Genomic DNA, 13,201 nt, shown 5'->3' with positions numbered 1-13,201 from the left:
CCTCCTAAGCCATGAAATAGTCGCAAAGCCCTTTCTTCCTCTTCGTTTCTAATTGTTGTTTACGACATAAATCGATCGTAGAGAAGTCTACCTTGTAGACCTCTCTCTCAAAATCGAACCCCATTTCACGTTACCAAACGTCAAACAAACATGCGTCTCTCTCGTGGCCCTAACCCTTTCGTTCTCCTCTTTGTTCTCATTGTTGCACCAGCCGTATCGGCCGATGTAGCTATCCTGAGAACGGACTACTACCAAAAAACATGTCCCGATTTCAACAAGATTGTGCGTGAGGCCGTTTCAACAAAGCAATCTCAACAACCAACAACCGCGGCTGGGACACTCCGTCTCTTTTTCCACGATTGTTTCCTCGAAGGTTGTGATGCGTCCGTTTTGATAGCCACAAACTCGTTTAACAAAGCAGAACGTGACGATGATCTCAACGACTCTCTCCCAGGAGATGCTTTCGACATCGTCACTAGGATCAAGACAGCTTTGGAACTGTCTTGTCCGAGTGTGGTTTCCTGCGCTGATATTTTAGCGCAGGCTACACGTGACCTTGTCACGATGGTAGGAGGACCTTACTTCGATGTGAAGCTTGGTCGTAAAGATGGACTCGAATCCAAAGCACACAAAGTCCGAGGAAACGTCCCGATGCCAAACCAGACGGTCCACGACATCCACGGGATGTTCAAGAAAAACGGGTTTACACTACGCGAGATGGTTGCGTTAAGCGGAGCTCACACAATCGGATTCTCTCACTGCAAAGAGTTTAGTGACCGTCTCTACGGACCAAAAGCCGATCCAGAAATCAACCCGCGATTCGCAACCGCTCTAAAAGACCTATGCAAAAACCACACCGTGGACGACACAATCGCGGCGTTTAACGACGTGATGACACCAGGAAAATTCGACAACATGTACTTCAAGAACCTAAAAAGAGGGCTAGGGCTTTTGGCTTCCGACCACATCCTTTTTAAGAACAATAGGACGAGACCGTTCGTTGAGCTTTACGCAAGTGACGAGAAAGCATTCTTTGAGGATTTCGCACGTGCGATGGAGAAACTCGGCACTGTTGGCGTCAAGGGCGACAAGGAAGGAGAAGTGAGACGTAGGTGCGACCACTTCAACAATCTCAACGTGTAAGAAACAAAAAAACACACAAATACAAGATAACAATATTTCAGTTTTTTATTTGCGTGGAGAAAGGAGAAGAAAGTTTTCGTTGGTATATATATTCTAAAACTATGTATTATAAGCATGATCGTGTAACAATTCAAGATGGGATGTTTAATTCTTTCGTAAAAATGCAAATTGTTATACTAAAAAGTATATAGATAAAAAAAGTATTATATATGTCGATCAGTTGTAGTTAATATACATGTTATATTTGATAATCTTGACAAGAAAATTAACTTAACTTTGAATCAATGGGTTTTTTTTTAGTGTTCCATGATTTTCATTGTGAATGGTAAAAATTTATTAGATATTTTATTCAACTGTATTTAACCAGTTACGCCCTTAACAAATGAACATGCATTTCTGCTCCAATTATTTTGCTCCTTACTATTTAGATTATATGGTAAAAATATCATGACATCAACGTTATCAAATATATATTGTGCGGAAATTACAAAAGAAAATATTTCTCAGATTCGATTTTAATTTTGGTATCAAAACTTTGTAGCTATGGATCTTGTGATGTTTGTGAGCTCATGCTTTTCGGTCCACCGGAATTTTCGTTAATTATAGCCTTATGTTTAAGGGGAGTGGCAACGCGTGACATGAGCCATCTAAAAAAAGATTGTGCTTGAATAATACTTTCTCTTGTCCATAAAAAAAATTTGCTTATAAATTAATAGATCACAAGTTACTATAGTTCTTCAATCTGTTCTCTCTGGTGTTTAATTTGCTTCCCATAAATAAAACAAGAATGAAGTTCTTCATTTATCTAGTTATGTTCATTATCCACTTGAGTGGTATCATCACAGCTAACAATGTGATAGATTCCTTGATTCGAGATTCTTGCAAAAAAGCTTCAAAATATGAGGAATCAGAACAAGATTACTACAACTTATGCATCACATCTATCAAAGAAAATCCAGAGACTCAGAAAGCCAGAAACATCGATGATTTGATCGTGGTAGGAGTCAAAAACGCTATGGTGAACACGACAAACGTGAAAGGAATCTTGGAGAAGATTCTGAAGGAGAGAAAGTATAAGAGTAAGTTGAGTGCGAAGTTGATGCGTGATTGCATTAAGCTTTATTCTAATGGCATTGACTCGTTAACCAAAGCTTTAAAGTTCATAAAAATGAGGGATTACAGGAAGGTCTCCGATAATATAAGCGATGCAAGAGCTGCTCCAAGAACTTGTGAAATGGGATTCAATGGCGATAATAACCAGACATCTCCGGTGACGAAAGAGAACGATGTTCTCTTCCAAATGGCAGATATTCCTCAGGCTTTTAATTACGATTCCCATCTTGATACGCCCACCGTGTAACTGTTTTTTAATTGTTTTATAAGAGAATATACTAATGTAGGATATAAAGTATACAGATAGAAACATATTATATACGTCAAACAATTGTAGTTAACATACATTTTGTAGTTGATAATAATGTTGCCAAATAATTAGGAAACCAAACCATTACTTTCCCCTGTGATTTTAAACAATTATTATTGTTTTTTTTTCGTACCAAAATCTATTTTGAGAAGCATGAATCAGTCAACTTTAAGCTACGGTTCAATAAGTCATTTAAGAAGAACAAACTATCACTCTCATGATGAAAGATTCTTAAACCTCTAACATGTTCTCGATTCTTACTCCATTCTTATCCATTACTTGCTCACAATCTCTTTCCAGGACGATCCAACGGAATCCATACATTTCATACATTTCATACATTTCGATTTACATAGGTTATGAAATTTGTAATTTTAACAAAAAAAAAATTGATTGGATTAATATGCCGTATAGGATTCAATGAAGGAAACATCAGTGGGCTCTTTCAATTTTCAATCACAAAGCAGAGGCCTTTCTTTGGCAAAATACATTCAACATAGTTTTCATCTTGTCCCTATAGCAGAGGCCTTTCTTTGGCAAAATTGACTGGATTAATATGCCGTATAGGATTCAATGAAGGCTGTGATTGCTTCTTCTGCTGCTGGTGCTATTGCGTTGAGTCGCTGGCGCAATCATTCTTATAAACTGCGACTGTGTTTTTATGCATTAAGAGTATAATTAATGGTCCAAACACATACTAATTGATGATAGTGTTAGAAAAAGTTTTGAACTGGTGGTAATTTTGTGAATAAGGGTGTTCAATAATGACTTTTTCAAAAAGAAAATTTCTTTAATATTTGTATAAAGGATCAAACATATAACACTGTACTTTTATGATCTCAAACGTACGTGATTAGATATATGCAGAATTTGAAGAGTTAAATGATTTTTTTTTTGTTTTGTTTAAAATTTGTGTTAAGTGTATTGAGTCTCTTGACCCCAAAAATAAAAATAAAGGCAACGAAGTAAGCGGAGTGGTAACGCGTGACATGAGCCATCTAAAAAAAGCATGTGTTTGAATAAATACTCTCATATGCGAAGTTTTTTGTTTGCTTATGAATTTGATTACAAGTTACCATAATGCTTCAAACAAATAGATATACAATGAAGCTGTTGATTTACCTAGTTGTGTTCGTCCTCCTCTTCAATGGCTGCACGGCCAACAACGTGGCAGATTCACTGATTCAAAAATATTGCAAGCAAAGTTCAGAATATCCAAGTGCGATAAACAATCCGAATTACTACAACTTTTGTATCGCATCTCTCAAAGAGAATCCTGAGAGCCAGAAAGCAAGGAACATCGATGAATTGATCGTGATAGGAGCCATTAACGCGATGTCAAACCTAACGAACGTGAAAAGAATCGTGGAAAAGATTATAAAAGAGAGGAAATATAAGAGTAGGCTTAGTAAGAAGTTGCTGGGAGATTGTGTTAAGCTTTACTCCGAGGGTTATCACTCGTTAACCATGGCTTTGTAATACTTCAAAGCGCGGGATTTTAGTAAGGCTTCAAACAATATTAATGAAGCAAAAAATGGACCTACACTTTGTGAATTGGAATTCAACGGCGAGAATCAACAAGTATCTCCCGTGAGGAAAGAAAACGATGTTCTCTTCACCATGATCGATATTCCTTACCTGTTTAATAGCATTGCTCATAATTAGTTTAGTTGAGCTGCTGCCATCAGAATAGCGTCAATGAAAATGCATCACAAATAAATAAAAAAATGCATCACAATTTCTTTAATTTCCCATTAATTCTTTTACATTATGTATGATTTTGGAAACACATTAACACGTGGCTAAATTCAACGTGCTAATATGGGCAAATATTGCATGTTGACCAATATCAAACAAATAAATTGATTAACATGCAATAGTTGAGAAATAAACCATTCAAAGATATGTGAAGAAACAATGACGTATAAGGAAAGAGTTTTAAAAATAACGAAAAAAAGAGAAGAAGGAAAGAGTTTAATTAAAAACGAACAATTAGGCCTGGAATGGTAAAAGCACTACGTTAGATAATAGTATTTACTCTAAACTTCTTTGTTTCGACTTTACTATAAATTGAATCACAAAGTTAAATAATTTTCTTCATCAATATCGATTCTCATATCTCTGCTTCCCCAAAATAAAATTTAAAAAAATGAAATTCTTCGTTTCATTTGTTATGTTCTTTCTCCTCTTGAACGGTTTTGCAACGGCGCAAACTCTGATTCAAGATTCTTGCAAGAAAGCTGCAGCGAGAGACCCGAGCTTTAAATACGATTTCTGCGTCCAATCTCTTGAAGCGGATCCACAGAGCAAGACAGCAACTAGTCTCGAAGGTTTGGTCATAGCATCAATGAAGAACGCTGCGTCCCAAACAATTAACGTGAAAGGGATCGTTGAAAAGATCCTCAGTGACAAGAAAACTTCACTTGGTATTGAAATGGCGTTAACCGATTGCATCGAGCTTTACACGGATGCTAATGATTCTATAAACGAGGCTTTAACGAATGTTAAGTCTCACGATTACAGAACCGCTAACGTGCATCTGAGTGCTGCTATGGTTGATCCGAGGACTTGTGAAACTGGATTCAAAGATTTGAGGCACCAGTCTCCAGTTACAAATGAGAACGATGTTTCGATTCAAAAGATTTTAATTTCTTTAGCTTTTACAAATATGTTATGATGATATTACCAAAAGTGTATAATTTAACATTGATATGTTTACTAAAGAAATATATACTTAAGAGCAAAAACATTGTTACAGGATAAATCGCTATTTACAATTATATAAATATGATTTAGAAACACTAAAATGTTAATTATATTGTTTTATTGAAATGCTAAACATACGCTATTTTTATGATTTAAGAGGCCAATAATCATCAATGCGTGGAATATATGCCTGTTCCATTTCATTAAGTAGGTACATAGTACATACTATGTTCATTTAATAAAATTATTATTAAATTTTACGATTGCCAGATATATTCCATTGCATGCATAGATTTATCCACTGATAAGAGACATAAGACAGCCGAATTAGTGTCTAATTACCCAAAGAGAGGCATCTTTTGGATGTTGAACTAAAACTCACTTTTGAGATATGGAAACATTAATGATTTTCTGCTTTTATAAATACCTTGTGATATGGAAACAAAAAAAATAATTATACATTACATAGAATCTGTAAAAGTGATTATAATTTATTTCATGCAGAATTTAAGTTCAATATGTGCATACAATTTTTTTTTGTTCAAGAACTTCCACTAACTGCAAGGCCAATTCATTCACATTGAAGAATGTTATTGTGTGTGATTATGTCTAGTTTCAACTTACGCTAAGAGATACAACATATGGCTTTCGGATTCTCATCGCTAAACAACATAAATTTCTCTAACTCATTGTCATAACACCTGAAAACCGACTCATCCCCTAAACCGATCATTTCCATATCAACTTCGAGAACATTTTTATTCTCGGCGTTCTTACTAGATTCTTCATCTTTTTTTTGGGTAAAAAAAGGTGTTTTTCACCTCTTTGCCAAGAATCCAAACAATATAAATAGTTCCTCCTAACGAGTGTTGAACCAGGGTGGATGGACACATACCCAGACTTTTTGTACCACTAACCCAACACAACGTTGTTGGTTAGATTCTTCATCTTTCTCTTCCTTCTCTACAATCTTTACTCTTTTGTCTGTCTTCTTCTTAAGTTTCTTCAACAACTTCTTCGGATCAAAATATCCCTTGACCACAACCTTGTGACTATTAATATCCGTTAAAAATGTTTCAACACCTTTGAATTTGGAAACAATTCCAGCAATTTTTCTCTCTCATTCGTTGCAATGCATCGATATATTGAATTCGACCTCCATATATCTGACATTATCCCTTTTTCTTTTTCTTTCCTCATTGAAGTGACAAGAGAAGTCTCAGCGTCGGATCATAGAAATGTTTTACCAAAAATAACAAAAAAAATAAGTCTTAAGTTTTTTTACCAAAAAATAAAAATAAATAAGAAAAAGGCCAAGTTTTGTTTTTTTTTTTTTTCTTTTCAGTAAAATGTAAAACGCCAAGTTAAACGAATAATTAGGCCATACGACGTAAGCGGAGTGGTAAAGCGTGACATGAGCGTTGCAAAAAACAAAAGCCGTTATGTTAGTTAACAATCTCATGTCATAACACAACAACCACAAGATTCTTCGTTTTATAAATTATAAATTTGGATCACAAAAAAGTCAATACTTTCTTCAACAATCGATTATTCTCATTAGTCCTCTGCTTCCCCTAAATAAATTTTTTTTTTTTAAAAAAATGAAATTCTTGCTCTACCTTGTTACGTTCTTTCTCCTCTTAAACGTTTTCGCAACCGCACAATCTCTCATTCGAGATTCTTGCAAGAAAGCTGCAGCTAAAAGCCCAAACGTCAAACTCGATTTCTGCGTCAAGTCTCTTGAAGGTAATCCGCAGAGCAAAACCGCAAAAACTCTCGTCGAATTAGTCATTGCATCAACGAAGAACGCTGCGACGAAAACGACGAGCTTGAAAGCAATGGTTAACAAGATTCTCAAGGAGAAGAAATATGCGAAAGACAGTGAGATGCCATTACGAGATTGCCTCGAGCTTTATACCGATGCTTCTGCTTCCTTAAACGAAGCTTTGACGAGCGTTAAATCGCGAGACTACAAGACCGCTACAGTGGCTATGAGTGCTGCGATGGATGCACCGAGCACATGTGAAACTGGATTCAAAGAAAGAAAAACGCCTCAGAAATCTCCGTTTGCCAAAGAGAACGATGTTTTGTCTCAGACGATTCTGATTCCTTTAGCTTTTACAAACATGTTGAAATGAATATAATATTAAAAGTGTATTTTAGCACATTACATAATAGTATTATTGACATATATATATATATATATATACTTTAGAATTTAGATTAATCCGCTTGCTCACCATGATCAACATTATTTAATAACATTGCGCCTAAGAAGAGGTGAAACGTCAATGAAAATGCATCAGATCATTTTTTCTATAAATTCCTTTTGCTTTTACAAATATGTTGATCAGATGAGATTATTAGATTATATTTATCAAAAAAAAAAAACATTAGATTATAGTAATCTTATATCTCAAATAAGAACTTAAGAGTAATGATTATTGACATGTACTAATTCACTCACTGCAGTATCTATCTTCACGTATTACAAAACAACCCTGATGATGATTGGTAACTAAGAATACATTTATGGCAAAAAAAACATAAAACAGATCTAAAAAATATTTTGAATCTTTAGTTGCATAATTAAGTATTAGTCTTTTAAATATTCACACCATGGCCAGAAACAAACATCAAACACAAAAGGGGGGTTAAACAAAAAGACCCCGATGAATAAGAAGAGACAAGATGATAAGTTTGTTTGCAAATTATTTTGTATATCTCTCTTGCCAAATGGTGTAAGTCAATATTTAATGTTGTATAATTTGGAAACACTAAAACACTTGACTAAATTTTAACGTGCATATATGGGAGACAAAATATTGCATGTAATTTTTTTTAAAAATGGCACGTTCACCAATATGAAATAAATTGATTACTCAAAAGGAAAAAAAAATATTAAACGATATATCTTTGTTTTTTAAAAAAAAATTAATATGTTGGCGTAGAAGAGTTATTATCATTTTCTATAGTGTATGATTTGGAAACACATTAAAACGTGACTAAATTCAACGTGCATTTATGAAAAGCAAATATACGTTTATGGAAACCAAATATTGCATGTTGATTTTCTCTAAAAAAAGAAAAAATTGTATGTTGACCAATATATCATGATTTTGTTGGACCAAAAAAAAGATATGATCAAACGAACAATTATGCCCACAATGGTAGAAGCCGTTACGTTATATTATAGACTTACACTCTTACTCTAAAATGATTTGTTACAATTTTACTATAAATTGAATCACAAAGCTACTTTTTTCTTCATCAATCATTTCTCATTGTCTACTCCCCAAAAGAAAAAGAAAAAAAAAATCATGAAATTCTTCGTTTCCTTTGTTATGTTTGTTCTCCTCTTAAACTGTCTCGAAACCGCGCAAAATCTGATTCAAGATTCTTGCAAGAAAGCTGCAGCAAAAGACCCGAAGTTCAAATACGATTTCTGCGTCCAATCTCTTGAAGCGGATCCACAGAGCAAGACAGCAACTACTCTCGAAGGTTTGGTCATAGCATCAACGAAGAACGCTGCGTCCCAAACAATCAACGTGAAAGGGATCGTTGAAAAGATTCTCAGATCTTCACATGGTATTGAGATGCCGTTACAAGATTGCATCGAGCTTTACACCGATGCTAATGATTCTTTAAACGAGGCTTTGACAAACGTTAAGTCTCGCGATTACAAATCCGCTAACGTGCATCTGAGTGCTGCTTTGGATGCACCTACCACTTGTGAAACCGGATTCAAAGAAGCGAAGAAACCATCTCCGGTTACAAATGAGAACAATGTTTCGGTTCAGAAGATTTTGATTCCATTAGCTTTTACAAATATGTTGTAATGAAATTACCAAAGTGTATTAATTACATGGATTAATGTTTATGATTCAATTAGCTTTTATCTTTTTTTCCCCGTTTCTTTGAGTTTGTTAAAACCAACAATCAGGCCATGCAACGTAAGCGGAGTGGTAAAAGCGTGTGACATGAGCGTTCTAATTAAAAAACAAGCCCCTTTATGTTAATTAACAATCTCATGTCATATAACACAACAACCGTAAAATTCTCCGTTTCATTAATAATAAATTTGGATCATAAAAAGTCATTACTTTCTTCAAGACTTCAACAGTCGATTCTTCTCATTAATCCTCTGCTTCCCCCAAAAAAATGAAATTCTTGCTCTCTACCTTGTTATGTTGTTTCTCCTCTTAAACAGTTTCGCAACGGCACAATCTCTCATTCGAGATTCTTGCAAGAAAGCTGCAGCTAAATGCCCGAACGTCAAACTCGATTTCTGCGTCAAAGTCTCTTGAAGCTAATCAAAAAGTCTCGCCAAATTAGTCATGACATCAACGAAGAACGCTGCGACGAAAACGACGAGCTTAACTTGACATTGACAAGATTCTCATGGAGAAGAAATTTCCAAAAGACAGTGAGAGGCCGCTACGATATTGCCCCAGGCTATCATACAACTGCTACTGCTTCCTTAAACGAAGCTTTGCACATCGTTAGGCTTAGATTCGCATAACGGCATAAGCTTCCGTGTCTATGAGTGCTGCAGTGGATGCACCGATCAAATGCACAAACTAGATTCAAAGAAAGAGAACGATGTTTTGTTATCAGACGTATCTGATTTCTTTAGCTTTTTTAAACTTAAAGAATTTGATTAAAGAATAATAATATTGATAATATAGTACCTTGGATTAATCGGCTTGCTCACTGTAGAACCAACGCTCGTAGCCTCTAAGCCTTTTTAAAGTCTTGAATAAAGAGTTATCTGCATATTTTACACAAGCTTTAGATAAACCCAAAAACGTTTTTGAATTTGTATACCAATGTTGATACAGTTTTCTGGTTTTGATACATGATCCAGTATGTTCAAATCCGATTAAACAAACTCAAACCAAACCGAAAGAAAGAAAGCGTACACAATTCAAACTTCAATTTCTTTCAAATCTTCTAACAATGTATATATGAATCCAAAACTGATACCGAAACCATATTTTACCGAACCGAATGATGCTATTTCATAAGCCGAGAATTTGGCACAAACCGGCCTGGGAGACCTACCAAGTCGTACAAGCTTTCATCATAGAAGAGTAAAAGATAAAGTCAAAGTTTCCGTTTTCTTACATGCGTGCAATGTGAAGCCCATCGTCGCTATCTTCATCTTCTTCTTTAATCTTCTGATCATCGTCGTTGTAGTTACTTGATGATCCCAACAAGAAAGGTTGATCCTTTAGAATCGAAACCTGATCCATCGGTACAGCATTTCTTTTATAGTTCCAAACCAACATCGATGTGTAATCTTGAGGCGAAACAAGTCCATTCTCTCTAATAAATCTCTTCTGCTCTTCTAAGGTCTTTGGCTCATCAAGCATCAAGTACTCGATCAAAAACTTCTCGTGCTCAGGCCTCCAGTTACCCGGGAAAGGCGAGTAATCAGTTTCCGGAACAAGAGACATTCTTGTATAAACAAGTCCATCAACAGATTCAGCAAGACCCATCCTCAAGAGATTGTTATATTCCGGTGAAAGACCTTTCTTTTCCTTCAACGGACGGCTCAGATTCCGAGAAGCTCCCTTGTAAACTTTGGCTCGTGATCTAAGCTTATACTTTGCAGCATAAAGCTTAGCAAGCGAACCACGGATAATATAAGAACAGAAATTCACAATCTTCTTCCGGTTATCCGCAAACCGATACCACTCAGCAACTGTAGTCAGAAACTTATTCATCTGCGCGTTCGTATGAGCTTGAGTGGCGTGGAACATTCTAAAGCAAGGTTGTGGATCAGGATCACGATCTCCTTTTATAAAATTCAGCTTACGAAACTGTTTAATGCATTGCTTCAAGCTCGCTGTAACGGACAAAAGCGTTCCCACGCCTTTCTCGCTTATGATCTTCCCTCCCGTCGCAGTATACCTCAAAGTCGGATACACAACTCGACGACACAGAACATGATCAAGAAACATTATACCTTTGGTTATATGTTCAATGGGGGAGATTCTCGTTGTCGAGCCTAAGCATATACTTCTGATCAACAAACTCAATCAGCTCTTTCCTCAACGTCGCAGCATCAGCTCGAGGTCCACGCACTCCGATCAGTATATGACCTCCGTATCTAACATAATCCATTTTCCTTGTCTTGTCTGGACCGCTCGTGGGAACAAACTCAGGCCACGAGGTGTTTCCTTGGTCAGCTTCTCCCTCCGGGTTGTTCCATATAACATCGGTTTTAGAAGGACGGTAAAAGTCTTTCACTTTCGCTTCCATCCAACGATCAAGCTCATCGAGACACACGTTAACAAGAAGAGGACTAAGAATCCCACAATGTCCCCATTGCGGAGACTTCCCAGCTTCTTCAGGAGCAAAACCGAAGAAAGTCTCTAACCAGTAAGGATCAGGCTTTGGCTCATCGTCAGCCAGAACACGTTTCTTCTGATACTTTCTCTTCGTCGTCTTCTTCTTCTCTCCGTCCACAACTTTACTCGTTACCACCGGAGTAACCAACGCGGATTTAATCAAGTCGATCACTTTCTTGTCTCTAACATCTCTCATCAAAGAACTAATCACAAAACCAACTTTCATTCCATCCAAAACAACACTCAAATCACCTTTAACATACCACAAGTAACCAGCGAAGTTCCTCCGAATCACTCTCAAAACCGTGTGTGCAGTCCTCCCTGGCCTAAACGCAAACGACTTCTGAGAAAACCGAGACTCGTAAATCGGTTCCAATATCATCAACAACACTTCTTGCACTATCTTATCCTGAAACGGAGCTGGTTGTGTAGTAGTCAAAATCGCTTTGATCTTCCTCTTAGACAAAGACTCGTAATCAGTTTTATCCCTAGGAGATTTTATGTAGAAATCCAAACGAGCTCCCCATTTGAACCGATCATCGAGAACAGAGTTTCTCAGAGCTAACAGATTCTCTAAAGCTGATCTCTGAATGGAGCTACGAGGCATATAAGCACCTAATTCGTCACAGCAAACTTTCTGATAAGCTAATACCCATAACTCAAATCTTCGGAGATACGAGGCTAAATTGGTCGCGGTTTTGTCTGGCTCTTTGAAATTCTCGAGCCACATCTGAGAACAGAGCGAAACTCCGTCTTCTTTCAAAAGATTGGCTGGATCATCGGGATCTGGGGATTGTTGTTGTCGTCGCTGAGGCGCGAAGTAGGAGAGGTATCGGAAAATTGGAGAGCCGTTAGGTCTAGAAGTGAGTGGGTTGGTGACGAAGTAGTAAACGTTGCTACAAGCAGAAGAATGTTTGAGCCATTTGCAAGGACCTATAATGGAGAAGCTTCGACGCATTTTGGGTGATGGAAAATGAGTCTGTGAGATTCATATAAACGTTGTGTTAGAATCATCAATCAAAAACAAACAAACAAAACGGAATCAGTAATTGAAAAAGGAGAAGAAGATTGTGCAGTAAGTTCTTACAGAGACGAATTAATTGAAAAATTGGTGGAAGCTTCGTCTTCTTCAGAGAAATGGTAGAGACTGGTAACCCTCGTTAAACCCCCAAACCTTAAGGTTTCAGAGAAATCGCTGAACAGAGAATAAACATACTAAGCAGTTTAGATGTGGGCAAACAAATTGGGCCTCTAGTCAAAGGCCCAAGAGTGCCAACTGATACTTACTTCCCTGATTAAATTAAACCCCAATCATTTTTAATATTTATTTATTGTCCTTATTTAATTTAAACTTACTTGTGATTTTTATGATTGGTATATGGTCACCGCTACTAGGGGGGACAACTTGTTAGAGATAATCAGTCTTACGTGAGTTAACAAATATTTAATTTCATGTGTTTATATGATTATTTGTGTATCAAACGTAATCGAAATTCGCATATCTTAATATAGCTTAAATTATCGTGAAAGACATGGATATTTCACAAAACTCTGTGCAAGGGATGTAGAAAAC

General features: G+C 36.4%; 6 protein-coding genes and 2 pseudogenes across 6 annotated transcripts; 6 read left to right on the top strand and 2 right to left on the bottom strand.

Moving 5' to 3' along the window:
* Nucleotides 1–6: 6 nt before the first annotated feature.
* On the top strand, nt 7–1,357 carry LOC18016218 (peroxidase 65). Its single transcript, XM_006398331.2, has one exon. It carries the CDS (start codon nt 151–153, stop codon nt 1,141–1,143), a length of 993 nt encoding a protein of 330 aa, XP_006398394.1. The 5' UTR covers nt 7–150; the 3' UTR covers nt 1,144–1,357.
* A 573-nt stretch (nt 1,358–1,930) lies between these two features.
* Nucleotides 1,931–2,503, top strand: LOC18016217 (pectinesterase inhibitor 12). Its single transcript, XM_006398330.1, has one exon. It carries the CDS (start codon nt 1,931–1,933, stop codon nt 2,501–2,503), a length of 573 nt encoding a protein of 190 aa, XP_006398393.1.
* Nucleotides 2,504–3,670: 1,167 nt separating this feature from the next.
* LOC18016216 lies at nt 3,671–4,231 on the top strand (annotated as a pseudogene).
* Nucleotides 4,232–4,671: 440 nt separating this feature from the next.
* Nucleotides 4,672–5,299, top strand: LOC18016215 (pectinesterase inhibitor 12). Its single transcript, XM_006398328.2, has one exon. It carries the CDS (start codon nt 4,716–4,718, stop codon nt 5,241–5,243), a length of 528 nt encoding a protein of 175 aa, XP_006398391.1. The 5' UTR covers nt 4,672–4,715; the 3' UTR covers nt 5,244–5,299.
* Nucleotides 5,300–5,897: 598 nt separating this feature from the next.
* LOC18016214 lies at nt 5,898–6,455 on the bottom strand (annotated as a pseudogene).
* A 418-nt stretch (nt 6,456–6,873) lies between these two features.
* On the top strand, nt 6,874–7,410 carry LOC18016213 (pectinesterase inhibitor 12). Its single transcript, XM_006398326.1, has one exon. The coding sequence runs from the start codon at nt 6,874–6,876 to the stop codon at nt 7,408–7,410; it is 537 nt and encodes a 178-aa protein (XP_006398389.1).
* A 1,137-nt stretch (nt 7,411–8,547) lies between these two features.
* LOC18016212 (pectinesterase inhibitor 12) lies at nt 8,548–9,135 on the top strand. Its single transcript, XM_006398325.2, has one exon. It carries the CDS (start codon nt 8,593–8,595, stop codon nt 9,109–9,111), a length of 519 nt encoding a protein of 172 aa, XP_006398388.1. The 5' UTR covers nt 8,548–8,592; the 3' UTR covers nt 9,112–9,135.
* Nucleotides 9,136–10,395: 1,260 nt separating this feature from the next.
* LOC112086415 (nuclear intron maturase 2, mitochondrial) lies at nt 10,396–12,815 on the bottom strand. The gene is given in 3 exon segments (XM_024155330.1): nt 10,396–11,265; nt 11,267–12,607; nt 12,716–12,815. Coding segments are annotated over 2 exon segments (2,190 nt in total). The 5' UTR covers nt 12,587–12,607; nt 12,716–12,815.
* Between the last annotated feature and the right edge of the window lie 386 nt (nt 12,816–13,201).

The sequence above is a fragment of the Eutrema salsugineum genome, unplaced genomic scaffold, assembly GCF_000478725.1.
Source record: "Eutrema salsugineum unplaced genomic scaffold, Eutsalg1_0 scaffold_20, whole genome shotgun sequence".
NCBI classification, from domain to species: Eukaryota; Viridiplantae; Streptophyta; class Magnoliopsida; order Brassicales; family Brassicaceae; genus Eutrema; species Eutrema salsugineum.
The sequence above is the reverse complement of the archived record's forward strand: the minus strand, read 5'-3'. Positions and strand labels throughout refer to the sequence as shown.